Here is a 27,674-nt window from a genome sequence, read left to right as displayed (position 1 = left end):
TAATGTAGCTGAATCCTTTTTTGGTTTGAATCGTGGCACCACAAAAACTAGACTGATGGACCAATTCGGCTTACAGCTGACTGTCGGATTGTGTTTCATGACCCTAACTCTACACGAAACCAAAACATGCGATTTTTAAACTTTAAGCCAATTTAAAAATTCTATTCACATTAAAATACATTAATACAACACAAACCGAGAGTGCATTGTAGTAAATTAGCAACTTGCTTGATCATGTTGAGAATAAATGCTTGCCAGCACTTTGCTGACAGCACTCTGAAGATACGTGTCAAAGAAAAAGAAGGATGCCATGGTGCCTAATAAAGAAGTCTTATTGTGAAGCTTCTTTCACATATGAACCCCGGACAAGGTCTGGAGAAATCAGCCCCGACATTTCATGCATTGCCTTTCCTACATGTAGCACCCAGCGGGAGATCGTTCAAGAAACTGTGCTTGATTTCATTGAGGGATCAGCTTGTACAAGAGGCACAACATAATAGAAAGGCTGAAGAATGCAGTGCTTTGTTTACATCGCATCAAAGACATGCATTAAAAAAACTCAAATGCCATGGCAGATGCCTGACTTTAAATCCTTCTCATGATTCAGGATACAGTAGCATGCTGCAAAAACATTATACACATTTCGTACAAGGGGGCTCGGAGGATAAAGTCAGAATAATGTTAGGAAGGTCTCATTCATACATTTGCGTTCTCAAACGAACCACCTCCAAATAAAGTCCAGAGAACGACAGGATTCCAGGGCATGTGCAAAAGAGGCTTAACATTTACGTTCTCAAATACACTACTTTCAGATAAAGTCTGGCCAGCTATGGATTGCACATGTGTAAAAAAGGCTTAAGTCTTGTTCTATTAACTGAAAAAGAGAAGGCCGGCCTGGTGATGAGCTAGCTAAGACATGTAAAATGACAGCTGATCTCTTTAAAAAAATGCAATGCATCTCAAATTTCATTTGAGAGCTCTCTCTCACATTTGGATAAAGACAGTTTAGTTTGCACAATCATTTCCCATCTCTTTTAAATGCAAATGGTTTGGCTGAATTTGAATCTTAAATAGTACACAAGCTGTCATGTGAGACTTTATTTAGAGGAAATTTGGAAAATCACACTGATACTGTTATAAGGCAGCCAGACTGAAGTGCATGCACACACAAACACGCACACACACAGAGTGTTTGTTTAAACAACAGGAGTGTAAGTCACCTTAGTTGTAACTGGTGTTAACCCCCGATGTGGCTGTTGTTTTGAGTGTTTCAAAATGTCTGCAGTTTGAGGCCTGAGAATGTGTTAACATCAAGATGTGAGATGGGGGAGGGAAGGGAGCAGGGCAAAGAGGGGGGCTCAGACAGACAGAAAAACATTCTCCTGTCGCTACACTCATTTCCCATAAGTGAGTATGCAGCCACAGGGCACTGATTCTAACATGGGACATTATGACCCAACTCCCACCAACACCAAGGGTCATTAAGAGCCCAATTCATGACTGCACTTAAAGTAATTTTGTATCAGCCAGAAGGGGATTGGGGGCCTTATCTGGTACGACCATGGACCTGTCAGCGAAATCTGAGTGATAGCCTGTAATTTAAGATAGACTATAATCACATTATATACAATGGAAATTAAAAACAACGTTCACAATCAAATAGCATCTAAGTATCTGTAAGATCCAATTTCATCAAGTCAGGAAAACAACAAAAGCGTGTAATTCCAACCAAACAATACAGGTCGTTGTGTAGTGTATGTGTGCGTTTGTCTAAGTAGTTGTGTGTGTGTCTGTGTGTGTGTGTGTGTGTGTTTGCATTTATGCCTGTGAGGTAAATGTGTATGCCTTCAATTACTGTCAGTGTGTGATTTGCTTTTGGAGCGCTCTGTAATGATTAATTCTCAGAAGCTTTTAACCACAAGACACGCGTCACATATCAAGTTAAATGGCTTTTGAAACTCAGAGCTTCTTCTTACAGACTTGCACAATATAAGTTCAATGCATTGTGCAACTCTACAGGAGTGGGAAAAGTGTTGGTGCTGGTTTGTGGTTTTATCTATTTTCTGAGATGTTATTCTGGAGAGCAGGAGATCAAGGGTTAGGGCAGCTTTATACATTTCACCATCATACGAACAGTGAATTTTCAAAGGGCTCAAATAGAGGAATACGGATTACTTCAACAAGATAGTGTGAAACTGACTGCAAATTGCTGATAATGAAACAAATGAGAAATGTTCACCTTTGCAGGGTGAATACGTAACTGTTTTGCTGTAAGAGAAAGTGCTTTCTCCACAGGTGACATAACTAACACACTGTCACGGAAAGATGGCAAAATAGGGAAAAGATGAAATACCCAGCACTTATCTTGGGGACCTTTACAGCGAGGCGAACTATCACTCTGTATCAAAGGGCATCAAGTTAATTAGCCTGAGATCCAAACCAAAGAGCAGTAGGTAGCAAATTAGCAGCTTGGCTTGCTTATGCCCCCCCGCACAGGGGTGATGAGTGAAGAAAGGTGTGATTGGTTAAGAAACTTTTATCCTTGCAAAATGTTTGTGGCTGTGGGAAATCACACACTCAGACCATAACAGGACTAAAGGCTGCAAGGCTACTGGCAAAACATCTTGCTCCTCTTAGCATGGAGGTGATAATGAATCTAACACTTCTGGTTGCCTTAAATCAATCACACTGGTCTCATAGGTATACGATCAACAGGCTGGGGGAACAATTCATTTGTATACACATAAATATAAATTATACGTTTGAAATGGTTCGGCCATCATTTCCTTTTGATTTCTTCTATCAGATCTGTGCATTTTCTCAATGTTTTGTTCAACGTATCACATCTCAATTCAACTTCAGAGACTCCAGGTTATAGAATTTAATCTGGAAACTGGCAGGCAGGGTAACACTATCTGTCAAGCTCACCATATATTTCAGTGACAATTTTACAAATGTCTGGCGACTGAAAAGAGTCACATTACTTTATAGCAAATTAAGGGACGCCAACAGCCTGAGGCACAGTCACAAGCATTTTTTTTTTTTTTTGGGAAGCTCATAAGCTATTATCTGGTTAGCCAACACTTGTGCATAATTACAGTTTCTTGTGAGAGGGCATGGAGTATTTATGCACAGCATGAGACTTAAAGCTTTAGTAAGCAGAATCTCTGAAGGCCTAAAGAGTAAAACTAGGTGATATATTTCTGTGTTCATTCAAGTCTTAGCTGATGCTGAACAGATACTTACAACCATAACATGACATTAGTCACAAGCACAGCAGTGGTAAATCCCTTGAAATGTTGTTAGCACGGGAGATACATGTCAGTATTAATTCATACTGCTCAGACAACATGACACAAACCCAGCTGCTTTGTTATGATGTTAAAGGGCCAGTTTATCTAAATCACAAATAAACCAGGCATCATTTTCTCGCTCTTTTTTAAATCCGTCTTAAATTTTTCATGTCTCTTTCTTTCTGCCAAAAAAACACCCCCTAAATAAACTAAAACTGTGTTCTGCAGATTACGGTCAGTAACAAGAACTTTTACCTGTACTTTTGTTACAGAAGTTTTTCTTACGAAAGCTGATTTCTTGACTATCATGTTAGCAGGAAAGCTAGTTTCTGTAATTAGGAAAGGGAGGCATTTAACCTAGAAACCTGGTTAAATGCATACAATCTGCATTCTCTCTTTTTACAAGTGTGCATGTACATGATTAAGACTGCAGACAAATTGGAGTAGCCTAGTAAAAGGAGAGATCATAACAAGTGGTAATAATGCTGTGTTTTTAAGTCAAAGTCTGCCTAAAGTATGACTAAAACAAGTGTCATGTAGAAGTCTAAATAAATCACTTCCATGTTCTGTTAAAAGTAAATCAAATCCAGTACAACTCAAGTGTCCATGTGTGTGTTCAGTTCCACACCATGTCAGTCCTTAACAGACATGTTAATGCTCCAAGGGGCCACTTGGAGCTATCAACATGTCCCTTAATGGGCAAGTTCACGTTTGGTCTTTCCCTACTGGTCACTGCTTCTTTGGTGAGCCCAAAAAAAAAAAAAAAGTCACTACTCTCCCAATTTCTCATCAATCTCTCACATCTCCACTTGATCAATTTCTCTCCTGGTTGTCTTCAGTTCCTCTCGTTGCTACTTTGGTTGTTCTTACCCCTCTTCCTCCTGCTCCATCATTCTTTCATTGCTCCTCACCTCTCCCGTCACACTCTAATCTCCTGGTCGGAAAGCTGTTTCCTGAGTAGGGCATGTGGAAAGACAGGCAGGAGTGATGGATCTCTATAGATGCTTCACTTTGTCCCCTCTCCAAGACACAAACAGGGTGAGGTAAAGGTAGGGGGTGCAGCAGGGTTAAATAGGTCTGACAGTGGGAGTCCTGGCTCAGGTTGTTTTGGCGAAGGAGGCCAGGTATGAGTTCTTTCAAAAGATGGTTTTAATGGAGACCAGTGGAGGTCTCTGCTCTTTCACTGGTTCTATATGATGTGAACTTCTTATAGTGAAAAAGTAATTGTTCAATATAAAAGAAAGAAAGCCACATCATACAATACATTTACAATACATTGATTTTCAGATTTATCAGTGTGTGCAACTACACTATCGACTAAAGTCTGTCTAAAAGTAGTATAAGTGCTAGTGGTTTCTCTTACAGTACAAATGCTAATATACACTATATTGCCAAAAGTATTCGCTCACCTGCCTTTAGACCCATATGAACTTTAGTGACATCGCATTCTTAATCCATAGGGTTTAATATGACGTCGGCCCTTTGCAGCTTTAACAGCTTCAACTCTTCTGTGAAGGCTTTCCACGAGGTTTAAGAGTGTGTTTATGAAATACATAATACACAGTGCTCGCAGTCTTCGCTCTAATTCATCCCAAAGGTGTTCTATCGGGTTGAGGTCAGGACTCTGTGCAGGCCAGTCAGGTTCTTCCACACCAAACTCACTCATCCATGTCTTTATGGACCTGGCTTTGTGCACCTGAATTAACTTATTTGTATGGGTGAGCGAATACTTTTTTGCAATATAGTGTATTTTTTGGCCTATACTTTCTTTTTCCATGATTGATTCCATGAGTGACATACAGGTAAGGTTGTTTTCAGGTTTTTATAGCATCAGACTTTGAAATTTGCCAAAATATTTTTTTTATGCCATGTCAATGCAAGTCATACAAATATCAGACAGTGATGATATATTTTTGTTATTTTACAATATGATTTTACTGGAGAGGTCAAATGTAGATTAGCATGAAGTCTCCTAAGATGTGAGCATAGCTTGTTAAATTACCATTACAATTAAAGAAAGCCTTAGATGATGGCTGTGACTTGATATTTTAATTCCCAAACATTTATGGTGATTTAAAGTTCTTTGCACCCTTTGCTTTGTCCCAAATTTTACCACACACACACACACACAAAAGGAGGGATGCATCCCTGCACTTCTGACATATAAATATAAACAATCATATGTAACCAGCACAGGCAGACAGTCATCAGTAAAGTCAGAAATGTGCAAATCTTTGCTACAAATTATTTCAAAAGCTTTAGCTCCTGTTAATGCAGATTAGGCACCACTCTCCTGTTTTCTTCTCATAGATTGATTTAGGATACGTACAGGTGCTGTGTTTGCTTACACAACACTGGCACATAAAGAGGAGACAGACAAGACAGATAAATGGGGAGGAGAGGTTGTCCGACAGCTGCCTTGTTGGTTGGGTAACACTCCAGCAGGACCCCCCCTAGAGCAGCCCAGCCTGTGGTGATGTCTGCACTCCAGTCGGGAAGGAAGACTTCAAACAGAAGGTATGGACAACATCCAACCCTCTGCAGCTCCCTCTCCAGATCTCTGTAGGGGATCTCGAAGACCATCCCAGCAGTCACTATGCTAGGGAGTGACTGGTGGGATGGTCATGAACAACTCAGTCCATCCTCTCCTACTGTTAATCTGGTCTTTCACGGCTTATATCAATCTACACCATATTTACAGACAAATAAAGGTAGGAATGTGTGAACATGTAAATAAACACAAGCTCACCAGTGGCCCTCATTATCAACTCCCTACAACCAAGTCCCTTTATCTTTGGTTCACATCACAGCTCAGCTGGCAGCAAAATCCACATACCAGAGACAAGATCAGACGCCCAATTAATTTTAGCAGAACTGCCCAATGTTTTTTTCTGTAGAGAGGACTGGGTAACCAGGCATGGTCATTTGTATGTGTTTGTGAATCTGACAAAATGATAACAGAAACAGTCAAGACAGCAAACATGTGACCAAATGGTGTCTTGTTAAAGTAATGTTGGCCTTGTAAAAGGCTCTTTTACAAGAGGTATCATACTATCTCTGTACATAAAGTCTTTTCACAGACAGGCTATGAAAAACTTTGCTTGATAACAGCTAGATGTCAAATTGCAGTGAGAAGAGAGAATATTCAGAATCACCAGATACCTGGAAACCAATACTATTCGCAGGAAACAAATCCAAAAAAGCAGGCCTCATTACCTGAAAGCATATCTACGACACATTTTAATCCTAATATGCCATGTCCAACATGTCATATCAAATCAGCCACATGTATTCTTACTGCTGAAAATTCAAGCAGCCACAGCTGACAATCTGGGAGATGGGGCCCCTAGGAGCTGGAGTGGCACAGCTGAGGACATTACTGCACGCAAAACAACCCCACATGCACACACAAATACACACAGACACACAGTGTCTGGTGGTGGTAGACAACAGTCACCCTGTCATCTTCAATTGTGGGCCGCTCATGTTGGACCAGCGACACCTCACGCACAGCTCAGTGGGCTTCGGCCCCCCTGGTGTCCCACTGCCGCCAAAGAAGGACTGCCAGTAAGTTACTTCAGCTCTGCAGAACAAACACAGAAATCAGCTTGTCTAAAAAAAAAAATCTAAATATATCCCAAGGCTATGGCCTATAACTTGGCCATGTGACAGATACAGTATCAGCTGAACTGAGCAAAACTGATACATCTTTGAGAGTTTTTGAGCAAACAGAAAAAAGGTTTGTTGGGGTTTGTGGTCATGGAGAAACTCATGAATCTTAGTTTGAAAGCACTTCAAACAATAGGCCAAATAAAATAAGCTGCTGCTACAGCTGAATATGAGACAGGTTTTATATTTACAAAACCAGGGTTAAATACTGTATCAGTGCTTCTGTTAAAAAGCTGTCAAAGTTAGTTTTTTCCTTGTCATGAATGTATTTAAAATAATGCCTCAACAAATTATAATCTATAGTAAAACAAAATAAAAAATAAAAAAAATAAACCCATAATTTTTCAAAAAGACATGTTGATAGACATCTTTGGCTCCAGGCCAGTTTTAGTTATTCTAGCAGCCTTCAGGCCAACATGTGTTTGTCAGATGGCACCAAGTAGATGGCACATGAGGTCAGAAAGAGCACTCAGTTGTATCTTTTGCACACATACAGGCCCTCCAAGAATGTCTGCACAAGGATTATGGCTCCTAAGCACTGTTTGTGTGTGGTGATGTGTAGGTTCATGTGTGTGTTAGCACTTGTTGATAAAGTGCAGGCCATTGTAAAAATGATGATGGCAACACCTCTGCTTGTGATCCCTAATGTTTACTGTAAGGCTATACTAACAATTTACTCTGAGATTACCACCTTTTTGCCTTCAAAAGGTAATCAATAACCCTTTACCATCCATATACCAGCAAATAAAAGCAAAACTTTGTATTGCCTTATTTTTGAAATGGCAAAAAGAGTAAAACAAAGTTTTTTTCTTATCATTATATAATTTAATGCACACAGAAATTAGTTCCTTTTTAATTAATTTACACAGTCCCTCACAAATAATGTTGTTTGATGATGAAGGGACATTTGTACAAGGTGAATGTGCATTATTATAATGTTAGGTATAACCTTGCATCCCTTATACATACAATATGTTAAACACATGTACAGAAAACTCAATGTCAGCATTACATGAAATGGTAGCAGTTGCAAAAGCTTGTCAATAGGGGAATTTACATTTTTTGGATATACTTTATTCATCCCCGTGGGGAAATTGTTGTGGACAGGCTGCTCACAGTTTGGGTTTGAGTGCCTTGTCCTTAAAAATGTGGCCAGGAGCAAACCAGAGTCAAAATACAGACACTGTTCTTCAAAGACTGCTTAAAGACTGCAAAAAGAGCTTAACCAATTGAGCCACAGCTGCCCAATGTCCTGGTCATAAGTGTTTTCTTATTAGGATTTCAATACAAATAAATTAAAATGGATTCTCACACAACTTATTTATCTGAAGTGAAGTTGCTACTCAGTGACTCTGTTTGCATGCACTTACCTAACCGAATCTGAAATCAGAGTACTCTGATTTCGCCTACACCTCAGACTTGTTTTAGAAGCCTGGCTTATAGTGTGTGTGTGTGTGTGTGTGTGTGTGTGTGTGTGTGTGTGTGTGTGTGTGTGTGTGTGTATATATATATATATATATATATATATATATATATATATATATATATATATATATATATATATATATATATATATATATATATATATATATATATATATATATATATATATATATACACACACACACACACACACACACACACACACATATATATATATTTTTTTTTCCTTTCTTGTGAAGCTATGTGAACCTGTATTTCAATGACTATATACCCCCCAGCTTTTCAGCACATATGGTAGGAAGGGACAGATGACCTTTTGATGACACAATATGCAGATAGTTCCTTTACGTACTGTTACCACTGTTAGTACTGCTACTGTTGTACACTCAGTAGATTAAATGATTATTTGGATATGTAACCAAAAGTTTTAGAATAATATGTGTTCTTTCATCAAGTCATCGTTTATTGTTAACATGTAAGCTAATTACATCTACGCCGACATTTATTTTTCTTATTTATGGCCCATAAGTTTTCATTAAAAATCTGACACAATACATTTTTAAACCAAAACAAAGACTGAACCAATTTGTTAAGCATTTGCGCATGTTGCCAAATGAAGACAAAACCACAAGAATTCCAAACAAAATCACGAGAATAATCAGAAACAACAGTCCTCACTAAATACACAAAAGACACTGTTTGCAAAGAAACACTTTTAAAATAGGAAAATCTAACCCAATATCGCCAAACTTCTAACTGATAAATGAATCCAGATTTTGTTTTCCCCCCTATCATGTGCTATTTTGAAAAGTCTATTTTCACAGAGATTTTTGAAAATAGATAGAGATTTTTTGTTGGCTGTTAATCTTCTTGTAAACCTTCTTCTCTCTACCTGAGCACAGGAAATTCACAAAGAGAGGTGAAGAGATGAAATGGACTGGAGTTACCATGCTACTGTGTAAGCCGCATGTGCATAGCAAGCTTCAAGAACGGCTTTATCACTTCATTGCCAAGAGATCTTCTGTTCCATCTCATCAGATTTACAATCTCTAATTACACAGATGATAGTGCATTTGTGGGTACCAAGGCCAACATGTAGTAACGCAGAGACATGAAGGATCGATGACAAATGTGTCCAGCGAGATTTAGATTCTCGAACACACAGGTAACTCAGAGGACCCGATTAGTATACCCACAAATATCCTATCCTTACGGGAGCTTGCATCACTATCATGATACAACTGCCCAAATTTGTGATGTGTTCAGGCCTACTTTGTTTAAAAAAAAAAAAAAAAAAGTTAGAGTTTGGGGGCTTATGAGGGTGACCCTTTATTGTTAGGTGCTCCCTTTGTGGCTGTACTCCTCACTGTACTGAGAAGAGGAAAAGAAAGGCCTTCTTTAACAGTTGGTCATGCCCCAGTGCTCCTGGCAACAACAGGTCCCGAGGACACAGACCTGCTTGGCCTATATTGGCTTGGCTCTCAGTTAGCGGTGGCGGCACTAGCCCCCTGTCAGCTGTCCCTTTCAGGGGCGGTCCAGCTCTTTATTAAAACTTTGAAGACTGCTGAACAAAGGGTTGTCCTATGTTTAGATGATAGAATGTAAGCAACTAGTTTTCTGCTTGGGCAACATAAGACAAAGACTCCTTCTGAATTCGGTAAGTACGCAAGACTGAGTGAGTGAAAAAACTAGAGAGGGAGGGTGGGAGAACGAGGGATATAGCATGTTGTCAAGATACTGCGTACGATTCAGGATGGGGATTACTTTTTGGGGTTGAAAATCATGGTTATCTGCTGGCTGTAGGTGGGAGGAACAGAGGCTTGTAGAAGAAATGCAATAAGTGATCACAGGTGGCTCGGATGCCCTGGTGAGTAATAATAAACCACACAGCCAAGGCTTCTCTGTTAATTAGAGGATAGAAAAAGACAGAGGGCTGCTGCCTCTTCATAATGTACTATGTAAACTTTATGCTACACTTCACTGAACCAGGATAAGCACATCATAGAGAGTAGAGCCCAGCTGATGTTACCAGCCATTATTAGGTTGTCACAGACATCATCATCAGCAACATCAGCGTGTTGGCAAAACAAACTGCAGTGCAGTAAACTTTTAATGGCAAAATGTGCATGTATATTTCAACATTTTAAATAGCTAAAAACTAAAATAAAAGTATCTTTATTTAACTGTAAAATATCTTGGTTGCAAAATGTTTGTGTTTGTCAGGGAAGAGCCCTATTCGCAAACCAAAGCAAGTGTTAGGTATGATAAGGCCCGTCTGTTAATGTACTATATCTTTTGATTTTAAGACTACTCAGTTATAAGCACCCATATTAATAAATATTGTAATCCCTAAAATCTGATTTTGGAGTTCCGTCGTCACAAACTATCATGCATTCAACTATACCTGACACCCGCAGTTCCATCATTTACACACACATTCACACATACCTGGTCATGGCTGGCTTGGAGGGTGCTCCCGGTGCCATGGAAAGTCATTTGCACAGGGGAGAGGGTCAGATAGGTCACAAAATCCTTGCCACTCTGTGCATCACTGTACTGCACCTAGAAATGAAGGCAAATGGTGGACAATCTGAACAACCCAAAACGTAATAAGAGAAAGGATAAATCAGAGTAGCTATGAAAGAGAGCTGAAGTTTGCAGCAGGATACACTGGTTTTTTGGAAAGTGACTGGCTTAAGAGTAAATCTTCCATGTCTAATTACTACCATAGAGCATTTGTGGACAATTATCCCACACCATGCACAAATGGCAATGGAGGGAATGAATGTAAGGGTTTGCATTGGCGACTTAGAGGGGGCACTCAAGGGAGTAGTGACGACATCACTAATAGACCCCTGATTGTTGACAGGTTAACCCTATGACAGCATTCCAATATACTGTGCAACCAGGACTGTAATGACATGGTGCTCCTCTGAGACAGTCTGCTCGTGAGATCCAAAGATTTTTAGTAATACTGCCTGCTTGTCTGCCCTACTTCTCACTTACTCTCTCTTCGTGCGTGTCTTTGTATTTGTATGTTTGAATGCTGTGTGCATGTCTTTGCCTGGCCTACTTATGTCCAGGACAGCTGCAGACATCTTAATAAATTACAAAAAGTTACTAAAGTAGGAAAACTAAAAGAAGAGACATATCTAACTGAAGCGGAGAGACAAACAGAAGCAATGATCTAAAAAGACTTAACACTTCAATGAGTAAACAAAAAAGTAAGCTAGCAGATATGAAGATACACGGCTTTTAACTTAACAGTACCTCTAGCAGAAACTCCTTACACAAGTCAGCCAAAACAAAAAAGAAATTTCAACGTTATCTGAGCCACGATCGCGCATAAAGTAATGTTTAAAGCCAAAATAAACAAAATAAATAATTTGCAGTAATCGTGATGCATGATTCCATGTTACATATCTTTGTAAATCAATGTGTTAGGCCCATAACAGCTATTATTATACAGAAAGCTATGGTTAAACATGTGGATCTCATTATGGATTAAATTTATGTGCAGTGTGCGTAATAGTTTGTCTCCATTGGCTGAGGAGTTTTAAGTTATTATGTTCTTTTAATCAGGAGAAAATGTGTATATGCATGCATGTGAGTTTTTACATTTCCCCCTGTGCACTTTCCTCACATGATCAGTGTCAGCTTATTTGAGCTACAATTTGTTGACCATACACACAAATGTATGCCCATGCATGTGCAGACGTACGACTTGTGGCTTCAAGCTTCTAGAGTGAAGTGTGTGTCACTATGATCATACATGGAAAGTGTGTGCTCCATGGAAGTCAGTCCATATACACAGTGATATGGACATGTGCACAGGCACACATATATGGGAAATGGACATGATGTGATATACAGCATATGTGCACACATACCTGCTGATGAGGAGATGGGTCCAAGAGATATATTGTGGAATGCTATCTGTTATGTGTATAAATAATGACGGTAGTAAAGTGAGCTGTGGAAAAAAACCTTCCCAGACAAGTTAATCTCTAATAAATTCTCCAGACTTCGACTTTAAAAAGAGGCAGAGAGAAAAGGAGAGCGGATGAAACAAAAATAAGGAAGATTTATAAATGCAATTGTTTAAAAGTTTAAAATGTATTTATCAACTTGAAATACAAATTTTTCAATCTTGGAAGTTAAACTTGCACGTGATGAACAGGACTACGAAAAGTCTCTGCGTATGTGCAGTTGTCCAGCCTGCTAGTCCATTTAGGCAGTGTGACTGAGAGCCTGTGGTGAATGGAGTAATCATGCTGCCTGAACGTCCGGCACTTTTTTCAGCTGTCGGACCTCCAGCTGAGGGTGAGGCCCTTTAACAGTTCTGGACATTCTCATTTAGCCTCTCATTGTGAAGAGATATGTGCTTTGATATATCAAATTTCTACTTGTTGTCTGTGAGGGCATATACACAAATTAAAGGTTTCTCTCACCACAAGTAACCAAGAGGCTTGACTTTTATTGTAAATTTGTTTTTTAATAAATAAATTAAGACATTATTACCACTATAAAAATAATGACCGCTACATTATGCGTAAGAACATCCGTAGTTGTGAATGCTTGATGTGGTATAATTAACCTTTCTACCTTGAATATAGTTGCAATTCTCATCAGCTATTTAACAATTTGCCATGAAATTTGGTGCAGGCATTCATGTATCCACACAACAAAGTCATTCATTAACAATTCTTTTAGTGCCATTATTAGGGAATCATTTAACTTGTGTCATTTCCAAATATCCACAACAATGCCTTGCTAATAAAATAGCCAACATGCCGGTTTGCTTTGATTTTACAACATGAGGTTGGTATATTAGTGTGGGGGTGCTACAGGGCTATAGTATATGACTAAGGAAAAGAGTGATGGGGTGACACAGGAGATGACCTTGTCTCCGCAGTCACATGAACTAATCCCAGATAGTTTGGGTTGAGCAGCAGTTCTCTGCACATGTGAGAACTTCTATAAGGCTGTTAGGCAAAAAATGGTTACTTTGAAGAATTAAATGTTTATATTTTGTTAGCACTTAATTCTACACTGTGTTAGTTATTTCATAGTACTGCTGTCAGTATTAATCTGTCATGTAGAAAATAATGAATACAATTGAATAAGAAGATTGAGCCAAAACTCTTGGCTTATACCTTACAAAAAGGAAGACCATTTCCATATGACTATGTTCCAGAATGATGTAAAAGTTACTACAAAACCAATATTTATAAGGCGTGTTGATAAACCACAGAGCACAAACACTGAAGGAGTAAGAGCTTTATTCCAGACTAGGCCGAACGCAGTATGTAGAGAGTCAAAGAGCACGGAAATAACTTTGACTTTACTATAATAAACAAGGCCTTTCAGCCTAGGAAAGTTTTCATTGTTGGTGAGAAGCAATTAGTGGTCCATGCTGAGCCACTTCAGAGGGGACCTCAGGGTCAAGAGTGTCTGAGGCTGACTGTTAATATACCTTTCACTTCTAATAATGGCAAGGCAAACAAAGCTGCTACTCTAAAAACTTAAGGTGCACTTCACCTGAAGGACAGAGAGAAGTCTAAAGACAATGACACAAAGTGAGTTCTATTGAAGCCAGATTAGTAGTGAGAATTCGGTTTCACAAAAATAGATTTTCTAGGTAAAACGAGATATGCTGAGAGACCAGTTGAAAAGAAAACATGGGCCAGGCCATTTTATTTATTTATTTTTTTGCTGGGTGCAGTGACTTTGGCTTTTTATTACTGTGAGATTACCAACCTAAATAGAGTTTTTTTTTTTGTTTTACTTTGGAATTAGTCAGGCTAGCTGTTTTTCTAGTCCTGCATTTCTAGTCAGTACCCTAAGCTAAAGTAACCAGATTCTGTAATTCCATATTTAACAGACAGACATGAGAATGGTATTTATGTCTATATCTCAACAGGAAGGTGAATGTTCCACATTTCCCAAGCATTTTCTTTCAGAGTAGATTCAAATGGATCCAAAGATTCTTTCTTATGAGGTAGAAAAATGTGATTTCAACAGCTTGCATGCTATTTTGTAGCACTTGGAAAAAACACTCTTGAGACGTTACTATTACAACTTTCCACTGTTTTCTGATTATTTGTGTTTTATACAGATAGAGTTAGGCACAGAAGCTGGCACAACAGACCTTTTTTTTTATTATATTATTATCCATCATTAAATTGTGATCAAAACATTTGTTTAATTTCTGTTTTTAGTTTGTGAAAGAGTTCAACCAGGACATTAGAAGCTTTCAACTGATGGAAGAATGCGGGCCAGAGGGTTTTTGAGAACATTGACTAGTGTGCAGATAATGAAAAGAACCGTTTGATTCCAAACAAAGTGCCAGGTTAACACACCCACCAGCTCCCCATGCTGGGACTGTGCTGGCGCAGAACTACTATCATGGCCCAGTGTTAAGATTTACATGAAATATGATCAATGCAATCAAATTACAAAGAACAAAAGCAGGTTAAAATAAAAAAAAAGCTGCATACTCAAATTTGCAATATGCTGTGCTGGCAATTGAGGGTATTTGATTTAAAAGTTTGCAAATGGGCTTAATTGTCGTGTAAAAACATCATCACCAAGTTTTGCCAAACACACAAAGAGACACAGGCTTATGCATTGACACGCACACAGAGGGCCACCATGCAAGCAAAGAGACTACGCGCTGAGCCAGCACAGCATTAACGGCCTGATTTATACCACCGACAAAACTTGTTTTCGAAGACCGCTCTTCATACAAATATGCCGCAGAGCGCAGCTGGAGGCCATCACCCTACCGCAAAAATCAAACGTGGAAGGATTAGCCATCCCAAAATGTATTTTCTAACGCAAATCCCAGAGTAAACAGAGAGTGGAGGAATGAGATGATGACAAGGTGGTTGGAAACAAACTGTTGGAATCTGAAAGTTTGCACCCGATCAGGTGTTTGATGTTAACATAAAGAGATGAGAGTCTGCAGGGGAGATCGGGTAGGGAGGTAAAAGAGTGGGGGAAAAAATAACAGGGGAAAGAGGGCAGTAAATGCCAGGTAAGGCGTGGTTGGCACCATTTGAAGTGGTTTTTCCCTATAGCCACAGAAAGAAGTGGAAAGAGAGAACAACAATGTGAAAGTGAGAGAAAGGCTGGGAACTGTATTGAATGGATTTCAACATCAACCACCAGCCAAAGACAGTGTTTTCATTAACTTGGGATTCCCAACATACAACTTCGGATTCTAGCACAGCAACAAATACAGCCCCCTTTTTCCTTCGAATCTCAAGTTAAGGTTTCATGGATTGATAACACAACTCAGCTGATTGCCATCTCTTCTGTATGAGTGCTTTTGGGTTTAGCTGAGGGACAAAACTGACTGATTTAGTAGATGCCATTTATCTATTGCAAACAAAACCTAAATTATCCCAATTCCACACCATGAAACTTTATCACCAAATCTCCTACCTCAAATATAGTAATAAAGATCATTTACCTATGAAGGGATAAATGATTAAGTTCAAAATTTGCTCAGGGTTTGAAAAATCCACCATCTCCAATACACTCAAATAATAATCAAATCTTTCAGGTTTGCAGGTGTATGCAAGTCGCCATAATGCAAAAAGTGTTTATGCAAATGAAAAATAACACAAACAAAGTGCAGCATGTTACACCTATTTTAAAAATTGTGTAAACTGCTTGCCTGTCACCTTCCGTTGATAATAAAATTATTTAACTTGTTTTAAAAGCATCAGCCTACTTCTGACATGCTTCCAGTTTATGAACCAGTTCATGTTCTCAGATCCTCAAGCACAAGTCTTTAAGTTGTTCCAAAGTGCAGGACAAAAACATTTGGTGAAGCAGCTTCTAGTGTTGCCTGAGATTATCAGAACTACAACATACAGTATGTTCATGTTTTAAATCACAAACTTAACACTCACCTTTGTTGCCTGGCTTTTGATTAAAATATCTAATCTGTCAAATCAACCGCCCTTCCTGCCGCAACCTTCCCATTTTGTCCTGGCTCGGGACCAACGCCAAGGTGGCCCTTGAACCTGCTGCATTCTGCATCCCAACTCCATGCTCTACCACTGAGCTAAATAAACTAACTTAGATAAAGTCATCCCAACAGAAATCCATGCATACGCACTAGAATGAAAAGCATTAGAATAAATTGATATTTTCATGCTTAGAACAGAACAATGACCAATCTAAGTACATCAATTGCCTTTCTACTGGCTATACGCAACTAGAAATTGGAGAATTTATTAATAATCTTTAATCTACACTTCTTTTCTCACTGCCACCTAACCCACCCTTTATTATAAATTCACTCAGCCTTTAAATCACTGCAGCCCTGCCAGCCCATATTAAAATGTGGGCAGACAGAGAGAGTTGCTCTGATAAATGCAAACTAGTGTGAAAGCATGAAAGAGAATACATCAGCAGTAGATTTGTCTTAGTCCAGCTGTGTACTATGGTTCCTTTGTAAGGTATTGATAAAAAAGATTTAATCAATCATTGATATTCTATATAAAAATCTCCTGCTCTGTTCAAAAATAGCCAAAAGCTAAATCATTGTATGCAGAAACAGTCTGTGAATCAATACAGAAAGGTGATGGCAAAGTAAGTGGGCAGCTGGACATTTCAATCTCAGGGGCAATGCCTTCAGTATCTCTAAAATCTCTCAACAGCAAGAAAACTTAAAAAGCTAGTACATTTGTGAAAGAAATAGGTTTAGAGTAAGTGATTTTGATGGAGGTCCAGAACAACCAAAATATGATAATAAACCAGAGAGAGCAAAGTGACAGACGCATGGACAAGGGCAAAGCAGAAGAGTCTGTTACATGGCTCTTACTCAGTACTTCATCCTTGGTCCATGTGTTGCCTATTACCTACTGCTTCTTTGTTTCTGCCCTACTTCCAGCATATATATCATCTATGCCAACAACACACCAGCCAAATTAATAGGAAATACACACAGATACAAACACACTAGACTAAGTGCCAGCATCCTTGCTCAAAAGCTGGCATGTGTACTGTTGGTTATTGAGTCCACCAGAGGCCATTTTCCAATCAAGGGGGGGGAGAAAAAATAAAAAAAAAGAGGTGCTTAGCAGGTAGGCCTTTGTCTGTGGAGCAAGATGGATGACACAGACACTATGAGAATGGCCTCTATGCTTGTTTAGTTGCCCTTAATCCACTTTTGGGCGGTTTCTCTAATCCACTCACTTAGATAACATGATTACAAAAAACAAAGTTACTAATCAGGCCAAGAGACTATTATCATATAACAAGAGAAATCTTACGGTGCATCTGAGCATTTGTTTATTGTTGAGTGTGGTTGAGAGAAATCCGGCTGACTAAAAGCAATGCATTACATGTCCAGTGGAAAAGCAGACAAGTGCAGTTTCTGGCAAAAACATCTGAAATCTGTGGTGGTTTATCCCACGAAAACACTTAAGAACACATAAGCCTTAGAAAGTCTGCCTAACATGGCTATGTGGGCAACCAGAGATTCTCGTTACAGACCCACATGATATGAAACATCCCCTCAATGAAACACATATTGTCTTCATGTCTCAATTACAGCCTGAATTCCTAGCTTAAGAAATACACACACATCAAAATATGTGAGTGCACTCATGCTTGTGTGCGTATTTACTGAGAGAAATGCATAAACAAAATGTATCGCAGATTTATGCAAAGTAAGTATGAAAACAGACAGGGACTTAAAGAAAAAGTCTTAGCCTAACTCTTCCATTTCCACTAAACAGAACCTGCTGTGTGTGTATGTGTGTGTGCACATATGTACAAGTGTGTTTGGGCTTGGCCAGCCAGCAGAGCTCTCTCAGGTTACACATACACAGGAAGGCTCAGAGCAATAACAAAGGCTTTTAAAAAGAACCCTCTGCAGGTTAAGATAAAATGTTTTTGCTCAAACTGATAAAAAGCATCTGCAGGTATCAGTGGCGTGGTATGCGCCGTCTTAGATTAAAACCGAACTGGAGTTGCCTCTCTGTTAGACAAAGACACACACAGAGTGAGTACATGTGTTTGTTCTGTGTGTGTCCAGTCTATTAATGACAGAAGCACCTGTGAGGTTCATTGCTAGCACTAAATTCATAATCCGACAACAATGTGCACAGAGAAACCCAGAAAAAGGACAGTGTGTATAATAGAGCAGTTCTACAATTTATAATCACACAAGTTTGGTTGACATGAGTGAGCAGCATTCTCCTTGCTCACTTCTCCTCTGAAAGGCTTTCCTAAAGAGTACTGTTATATATTTTCATGCATTGGCAAGCTAACATCTGTGCTGTCACGGTATCAAACGTGCATACTGCATGACACTATGTCTGCAGCTTTTACCGTGTTGCTAAAAATGAAATACACTGAGCAAGAGAAAGAGTTGTATGCCCATCATCATGGAGGCCTCTATGATAAGTCTTTTACATAGAATAAACCATTCCAACAAATCTGAATTGTTAATTACAACTAAGGCACTCAGGCAATTGTGGCCCTCCATATGTTATAACACTGGTCACCAAAGTTACAGTCGATAGCCATGTTTTTGAGATTTGAGAACACATCTAAGGCCAAATGAGGTAACCAAAACAAGCGGGACTGGGATGTTCTACCTGTATTTAATTGTGGCTTGTAAATAAGTTTGCTTATCTAGGACTGGAACCTTTTTTTTTTTTTTTTTTCTTAAGATTGATTTTATAATTGTTTCGGGATCTTCAGAAATCCTTGAGCTGCATGTATACTTCTTACCTGGAAGCCCTGGATGTGAGCCAGGTATTCCAGCTGCTGTGCAGGTTGCACAGAGACGCCACAGGCCAGGGCTGGGTTTTTCCCTTTCATTGGGAGGGAGGTGTCTGCTGTGGTTGCCTGACCGTTAAGCAGCAGCTCCCGAGCCATTGTAGCGGTCGGGCTGGGTGAGGATGCGGAGCCACTGTAGTATGGAGGGTGTCCTGGGGGCAGTGGGGCAGAGCATGGCCCCATGTCTTTGGATGTTATATAGTTGACTGAGCTACTACCGCTGCCACCAGGGCCTGGAGCACTGCCCCCCTGCTTCCTGCTGGCCTCCATCTCCTGGTAGACATCAGGACTGAGGTGGAGAAGGCCTTTCTGTGCTGGAGTCATCAAAGAAAAGGGGAGGAGAGAAAAAACAGTGATAAAATAAGGGTAAGATAAAAGAAAAAAAATGGACAGAGATGAAAGGAGAAGGCAGAACTCTAGGTAGAAAATAAATAGTTAGAAATGATGTTTATAAAGCAGCAAAAAAAGATTGAGATTTGTTGGGGAGGGGGGGATAAATATAGCTCCAATTATTAAGAGTCATCATTAATTGCACACATTTCCTTTGCCACTCACTACCAAACAATAGCAGGGAGTAACTGTGCTCGTGTCTGTGCCTAACTTGTGTGTATATACGCATGTGTGTTGGCTCCCAAAATGGCATTCCATCACCAAACGTAGATGACAGTTTCATGTGGTTTGGCAGTTCCTAACACTATCAAAGTGTCTGCTGGGAAACACACACAGCCTCTTTCTTACAAACACACTGACACAAACAGTGCATCTACCAATATCAACAGAGCAGCTATGACTTCATCTTTGATGGGAAACAGCACTGGCAAATGCATGCACGATAGTCTGAAGCATGTTTGTACTGGTGGCTCAAGGAAACCTCCCAGGCGAATTAGATCAGAGAGGCTGAGGAACCATTGTTGTCTCACCATCTTTTCTTAAACTGGACTAGATCAGCTAGATCCAGACATGCTGCAGTTCTAGCCAGCTGAGCACTACAGTGCTCCAAGACCTTGTTCCGATCCACACCATTTGGATAAATTTCATTTGTTTATGTTGGCTTCCTGCCTTCTGACATCACTATCCCGAAATGGTCACGACAGGTGGAAGGACGAAAAACCACTGAGAGACATTAACAGTGGAAGAAGTATGAAATATGAAAGAGGAGAGGAGTGAAGGAGGAAAAGGTAAAAGAGAAGATAAGCCGGGAGTGAGTTCAGATGGAAGGAAAGCTGGGGATGAGTGGATGTGAAAAACATACGGTGCCTTCGAAGCCCGGCCAAGGTCACCAGAGACAGGAAGACCAGCTGTGTATGTGTCTGTAAGTAAGGCTCTGGGCTTGTTTGTGTGTGCGTACAGACCAACAGCTGGGAGAAAGTGCTGGAGTAACTGACGGGCTACTTCCTGTTCTCTCTCTCTCTCACTCTCTCTCTCCCTCACACACACACACACACACACACAGACAAAGAGTTTTAGCTTACTCTGGTCTAAGGTTTCTGGGAACCTGCAGACAGTATTTCCCATTATGAACAATGAAGTTGAAAAGCTGAAGGAAACAGCAATGAAATCCAGGACTTATTACTCATACTACAACAAACTGCCTGGTGCCAGCAATGACACAACTGCTAGGATTTTTTCCCCCCTCCCAACCTGATGACAATTTAAATTTGAATTTACACTAGTAAAATTCCCAGGCCTGTGCATTCGGACTATAACTTCATAAAAAATGAAAGGTGTCAGCCAACGTGACATCAGCAGTGGACAAAGAGTACTTAAGGGGGAGCAGTGAATGTAATCTATTTGAGTGTGTGTGTGACTGCCTGCATGTGTGAGCATGGGTGCGCATGTGAGGATGTTTGCATGTGATTGAGTGCTTGAAGCTGGTGTCAGATGGCAGGCGAGAGCGTGAGAGCAAGAAAGACCAAAAGTGAGACAAAGGAGGAGAGACAGTGAGAGTGAACTAGTAAGAGTGAAGGAGTGCATTTCTGCGTGAGGATGTTGGACAGCGATTGTGAAATTGTGTACATGAAGTGGGAGCAAGTTAGAGAAAGGAGAGAGCAGGAGGTGGATCACAGTAAGGCTGAGAAGTTGGGAATGAAAGAGTAAAGGAAGAGTGTGTTTGTGGTGTTGGTTCCAGGCAGTTTCTGAGGGGTCCCACCCAGGCTTGGCGTCCGGTGGGCCAGGGGAGCACTGGAGGGAAGCCAGAGCCAAGCATGAGACTGATCAAAAACAGATAGGGCCGGAGCCCGCTGCTATAAATCACCACGGTGGAGCAAGACCTTCACATAGTTCACACATGCACACAATGCACAGACACACATATACACACAGACATATGCACAGCAGGAAATGAAATGTGGCAACTTGAGTGAAAAGCCCTGTTGAAATACCCATGGGAAATGAAGGGAGAAAAATACTCTTACTTCTTTTTCTTCGTCTTTCTTTATATGCTCCCTTCCTGTCTCTAAACCACCCCGTTTGTTGTTGCACTGCATCCCACAGCTCACACAGGGCAAAGGACACACACACACACACACACACACACACACCTAAGGCATCCACAAGCACAATGTGTGTGTGTGTATTGTGTGGAAGTAGAACTGAAAGACGGAGCGAAAAATGGAATCTCTGTGTATCTGCAAGAATGCTAAAATTAATGAACCCATTATACAATTAACCCCATTGTCTAGCTGTGAGCATACTGCTCTTTTTAAGTTCTCCTTAAAAATGAAATCCCATTTTGGGTGCAATATATTCCCAGCATTTTGATCCCAGCTAAACATTCACTGTGTTCATTCTCTTTCTATAGAGCAATTTTACATAATTAGCGAAAGCCATACGGCATAGAAATGTAATTTTGTCACTCTGAGGACTCGTACATCGTACATCATACATATACTCAATATCAAATGCCAAAGTATGCATGTGATCCAGACAATGCAGAAGACATTTTTCTGAATGTGCTATAATTGTGCTGTAAAGGGAGATACAAGATTTTTTCTGAGAAAGTGGTTGTCTTTTTACTGCCCCTAAACTGAACTCGGGGGCCTTTTGTATTAAACCAGGCTAGCATGTACCACCAGCAACTACTGGTGTTAATAAATACACTAATTTTAAAATCATAAAGTGTATAACCTGTAAAGGTTTTTATTTTTTAATTTAATGGGGTCTTGTTGAGTTCTCTCATCACACAAATGTTTAGTTTCCATTTTCTGTCTTGGCACACAGCAGCCACACACCACTGATTGGAGGAACAGCATAAAGCTAACATTAAAATGTGAATTATGCCTTGCACATATGCATGTTCTGCATTAAACACACAAACTGATGTGTACAGAAACCTTTACTTAGTGAGAAGGAACTCAGCTATGTTAAACTTTGTCGAGAGTCTGCAGTGGAAATATCCAGAGGGAAAATTAATTCATTTTGAACTTTGACAGCGGGGCGATGATTCAAGACAGACCATTCTATCCCGTTTCTGTTTGTTTAGTGAATTTTACAACTAGCACTGTTTATCACAGTAAAAAAGTTACAGTCAATCTGTTGCCGTAGTTTAAGGGAGTGTGTGGCAGTTCTGCAAACTGATTTAGTTACTCCCGCTGCAAAGTCAATCCAAGCAACAGACACTTCAGAAAATCAATTCAGCAAAAAGAAAAAAATAAAAGACAAATACACCCACATGCACACACAGGGAAAACTAAGACCAGCTGTATCTGTTTGAATGAGTTGTAAATGGTGTTTATGCAATAAACATTATTTACACATTAGAATCATCTGACTGTTCTGTGGTTTGGGCAACTTTAAAGAGGTAATTAGCAGATAGTTAAGCTTCATGCTGAGTGTGAGATAAACTGTGAGTAGAAATGGCATTGGACCAGACATGCTCCAAGCCAAGAATAGAAATAATCGCCATATAAGGAAAACTGTGCCTGCCAGGGAGCTCTGCTCTGGAGGCATTGGGCAATGGGTAAAACTTAGGCTAGCATAAAAACCCCAACCACTAAAATGGTATTCACCAAACAACAATCATTTATCTCTAAACAACAATTTAGATTATCGATTTCTCAGAAAACACGACTAAATCACTGATCTAAGTTCTATCGAAATTGTGTCAGAGACTTTCATCTGGATATTTGTATATCAAATCTGGACCCGCAATGAGCACACAAAGCAAGTCCAAGTCATTAGTCTTCCCAATGTGCTTTGTACTTTTCAAAATAAGAAGGAGGTAACTTGACATCCGTTTTCCTTTCCAGACTTAAGTTGCATTGCCTCGTGTCGCCAAAAGCCGCAATATAAAGTGACAACAGTGATTTCAAATCCAATACTGCTAGCTGTTTATTTTCCTCTTTTCTGCTCCACCTTCACAGACTGTTGTTCGATAAACTGCTCCTTCTTCTTTTAATATAGAAAATCTATGCAAATGTACATCTCATACATATCATGAAACAGCTTTGGGTCTGGAAATATGCATATGTAAATGCTTTATTTCTTAATGAGATGATTGATGAGATGGCAGTGTTTTCCATGTCTCAAAATTTGGTGCATATTTAGTTTATTTTCCAAAAAGACAGATTGACATAAGAGGTAAACAAGTTGTTAGCTTTTTTGGAGCAAGAGGGACCTTAGTTGCTATATCAACATCTGTAAGTTATAAAAGGGGGTTTGGCCATCAACATTTGGACATATTGGTTTTTAATGCACAATAAAAACAAACTAAAAACAAGAGTTAAAAAAAAAAAAAATTTCTACCAGATTTGTAAGACGGCTTTTGGTTTAAGGTAAATACTGGCTTCAATTTGACAAAATAATCACAATGACAATGGCAACATGCTAAAATATAATATTAACCAAGGTAGTTTGCATACATTTTGTTAAAACCAAGTTTACTAAGCATTGAGCAAATTCAAATGTACATGAAACCAGTAGAAAATTTTATGGACATTCATCAAATAGCTGTTAAGACATTTGAGTAAAAAAACTAGTTGAATTAACTTGACACTACAATTTGTCTTTTCTCTCCGTATAATTTAATATAAGAAAATATTGAAATCTTCCTCAGATAACTTAAATAGCTCTGTTTGGAAGGAACACTTTGGGGGATTCTGTATGTTGTAAGTTTCACTTGCATTGTCTTTCTCCTCTCCTGTTTCCTTCTTTCTCCATTCATTCTTGGATATAAAATGCTTCCGTGACAGTTGAAGCTGTAGTCAAACAGTACAGTGTGAATACAGCTTAGGTACTGTAGGAGTTATTTCGAAGCCAATTAAACCATAAACCAACAGAGTGAAAAACTGGTAAAACACTATGTAAAATTACTATTGGTTTATAGAAGTTTACTTACTTTGTAATCTTCCATGTCTCCTCAAATCACTCTCTGGTTTATCAGAGTGGTCAATGTTATGATTACAGTCTGCTAGCATTAGCAGCTCGTGTGCAGCTCTACATTATGACAATAATTGTTGAAATATTAAAACCTAACCCTAACTGGTGGCCTGCCTGGCTTCCCAACATTGCAGGATAAAGTAATAAACAAATATACACTGTAGATTTCATGTGAAATATGTTATACTATACCAGAACAAAAAGGTTAATATGAGTTTAATTTGTATCATTAAGTTACCTTTAAGTTCCAGTGTTGATTAACATATAGTGGTTAGATATATCTTACTTTATATAAATCCTTATATCATATAGATTCTGCCTCATCATGCACGTTGTCTCTCTCTTTGTGTAGGATAAAGGCTAGGTGTGTGTGCATTTTCACTCCTGTGTGTTTGTGTGTTAATCCTAAGTGAAAGGCTATGTTTTTTGCACAGGAAGGCCGTGGGGGGACTCCCCGGAGGGCCTTAGTTTGCCGGCCCTGTAAGTCTCTGTGAATGGAGCCTGAATTTGCAGGCTCCCCACGAGGACTCACGGACGATTAAGCTGACAGTCAGAGGCCCATTGAACAGTCACAGAGATTAAACGCTGGGCCATCTCGCCGGCTAAAAGCACCTGCAGGACGAGGGAGCAATGGAGAGCTGGAAAGGAGGAGGAGAAGGAAATGGACAGAGATCCAGGGAGACGTGTGGATACTCACTGTTACTTGTTGCTTCAGTAAAAGGCGCCTTTTGTCCATTCCAGCCTTTGTTATCCATCTGTAGAGATGAAGGGAAAAGGAGAAGGTAAGAAAGATATAGATCGTTGAACAGACAGCTTCTTCACGCATGTCAGACAAGTTCCTTCCTACTGTTTGGGCGACAAAGAGACGAGTGCTCACAGGAGGGGATGCTTAAAGAGGCTAGTGTCTGTTTAGGCCAGCTACTTAATTAGGGGGGTTGTCAAGGTTTAGCAACTAAAAAAGGCCTTTATTCAGTGTGTTACTTCTGATGTGGTATGAGTGTCAGCCTGCACAAACACACACAGAAGCAAAAACACGTGTGTAAAACAGAAAAACAAATCATTTGTGTGACAAAAAAAGACAAGCTAAGCTATAAACCTAACATAAGCATGGCAAATAAATATATTCATTCTAAAAAGCTCTGGGTTGTCTAAAGATCTGAAGAGAAGAGCTGTCAATGAATGTACAGCCATGTCTTACTTAGTCTTTTTGTGCTATATTTAACATTTCATACACGGAACAACACATGGACCTAGAGCATTTTCACAGTGCAAAAGTTAATGTGAGGCCTTTTATTTAGTTTTCTGCAGGAAACTAAAGCTGATCAAACTAAAACTCTTAATATTGTACTATGAGAATTGTGGATACAATGACAGCAACAGTCATTTTGACAAGAGAAATGAGTCATCGTTTCATTATGGTTTCAGTACAGTATATTGTATGCAGCAGCTAGCACCTTACTAATGAGCTGTCTGGGGAAAGCCAAATATTCTACAGAAAGCCTGATTATATAACATTATCTCTATCTGGTTCTTATCCCTTGAGATTAAAAACAAAACGAGGTGAATAAAGATGATAGCGATCAATGGTTGCTTGCAAAACGCGCTCAGTTCAGAGGACGTGAACAGGTTACATAAGAGGTGAGCTGAACTGGTATTCACGAGAAATCTGAGAACCAACTTAGTATCAGTTTATTTGGAATTCTGTAGAGGCTGTAGAGATAAGAAGAGTATAGGCTAAATAAGGGGGGCGCCTAGTGTTTCTATATGTAATCCTACAGCATGCAGTTGTACATGTACCCACAGACCAACATTACCATCCCCAGAGCTCTGCTGCTAGCATGACTGGAATACCAATTGGGATATGTCCTATATAAGATCTCAGTGTATGTGTCTTTTGTGCACATTGGTACAAAAATACAATTTATACAGTTGATGTTCAGAGTTCAAGGTAATCTGTAAAACCTTTAGCTTCATTCTTTTGTCTGCCTGAAACAATGTGTTCATTTTAACATTAGAGCAACTTAAAAACAAACAAAGCTGCAGGAGGTGTAAGTAAAAATGCAAATGTCTACGTTTATATTACTTGGACTAAATCCTCCGAGCCCCCAGATCTAAAGCCTGTGCGTAGAGAGAGCATAGTGCTCTGTCCCAAATTGTTGTGAGGATTCAAAGCAAATGAAAAGGATTATTGACGACCTTTCTATCAGGCAAAAGGCTTTTTTCTTTGTTAGTTTTTTTGATTCACAGCTTCATTGTGCTGTAATTGTTGTGCCTCCTGCTTGCTTCTGAACGCTTCGATTACTGCAACACTTTGTTGATGGGGTTACCGATATCCACAATCAAACCCTCGCAGATGATCCAAAACGCAGCAGCTCGCCTCATTTTTAATCAGCCAAAAAGGACCAATGTCACACCACTCTTTACATCTCTACACTGGCTTCCTGTAGCTGCTCACATCATGTTCAAAGCTCTGTCTCTTGCTTACAGGGTGGTTAACTCAACAGCTCCCGTTTACCTCAACTCACTCATTCAACTCTACAGTCCTTCCCGCCCGCTGCGGTCTGACAACGAATGATGTCTGGTGGTCCCAGCACCGCACGGAAGACACCAAGCAAAACTTTTTAGCGTAATGATCCCATGATGGTGGAACGAGCTACCAAACTCTGCACGCTCAGCAGACTCTATCCCAATATTCAAAAAACTCCTGAAAACGGAACTCTTCCGCATCGTCCTATGCACGTCAATCTATTTACAAAACAAACAAAAAAAAAAACCTTCCTTTCTGCTCTTTCTAGCACTTGCATCTCGAATTGTGAACACTTTTCTGATAGGACTTTGCGTTGATGTTTTCTCCTTGACTTAGATTTTTGCTGCCTTGTACCTCACTTGTAAGTCGCTTTGGATAAAGGCGTCTGCTAAATGACTAAATTTAAATGTAATGCTTCTGACTCTGACAATCTCTTGTCTTTTACATGTGAGAAATGAAAACTCTGAACCTGATTCTGTAGCCACTGTCTGATCTACATGTGTTAAAAAGGCACTGTACTATACAACTTTTGTGTGATTCGTGAAGCAATAAGTTTGTAC

General features: G+C 39.6%; 1 protein-coding gene and 1 long non-coding RNA gene across 6 annotated transcripts in view; one reads left to right on the top strand and one right to left on the bottom strand.

Annotated features, from left to right (window-relative positions):
• stau2 (staufen double-stranded RNA binding protein 2) overlaps positions 1 to 27,674 on the bottom strand; it is an 82,178-nt gene that overhangs the window by 18,880 nt on the left and 35,624 nt on the right. Inside the window, exons 11-14 of one of the 3 annotated variants that reach the window (XR_010911681.1) lie at positions 25,285 to 25,342; positions 19,164 to 19,525; positions 10,854 to 10,967; positions 6,751 to 6,876 (exon numbers count right to left, since the gene is read on the bottom strand). Coding sequence is in view for 2 of the 3 variants with exons in the window: in XM_067485332.1 (XP_067341433.1) it covers positions 10,854 to 10,967; positions 19,164 to 19,525; positions 25,285 to 25,342 (534 nt within the window). In the remaining variant the exon portion in view is untranslated. The remainder of the gene's footprint in view (positions 1 to 6,750; positions 6,877 to 10,853; positions 10,968 to 19,163; positions 19,526 to 25,284; positions 25,343 to 27,674) is intronic. The other 2 variants (XM_067485332.1, XM_067485333.1) reach the window with 2 other exon arrangements.
• LOC137104348 (uncharacterized) lies at positions 8,642 to 27,668 on the top strand. Of its 3 annotated transcripts, none has more exons than XR_010911684.1 (3): positions 8,642 to 10,062; positions 25,022 to 25,369; positions 27,075 to 27,668. It is a non-coding gene; the product is annotated as an uncharacterized lncRNA (long non-coding RNA). The 3 variants fall into 3 exon arrangements; XR_010911685.1 differs by lacking the exon at positions 8,642 to 10,062 and adding an exon at positions 10,066 to 10,272; XR_010911683.1 differs by lacking the exon at positions 8,642 to 10,062 and adding an exon at positions 20,093 to 20,523.

Source organism: Channa argus, chromosome 19 (genome assembly GCF_033026475.1).
Source record: "Channa argus isolate prfri chromosome 19, Channa argus male v1.0, whole genome shotgun sequence".
Lineage (NCBI taxonomy): Eukaryota > Metazoa > Chordata > Actinopteri > Anabantiformes > Channidae > Channa > Channa argus.
Note: the sequence above shows the minus strand (reverse complement) of the source record. Positions and strands in the feature narration are given on the sequence as shown.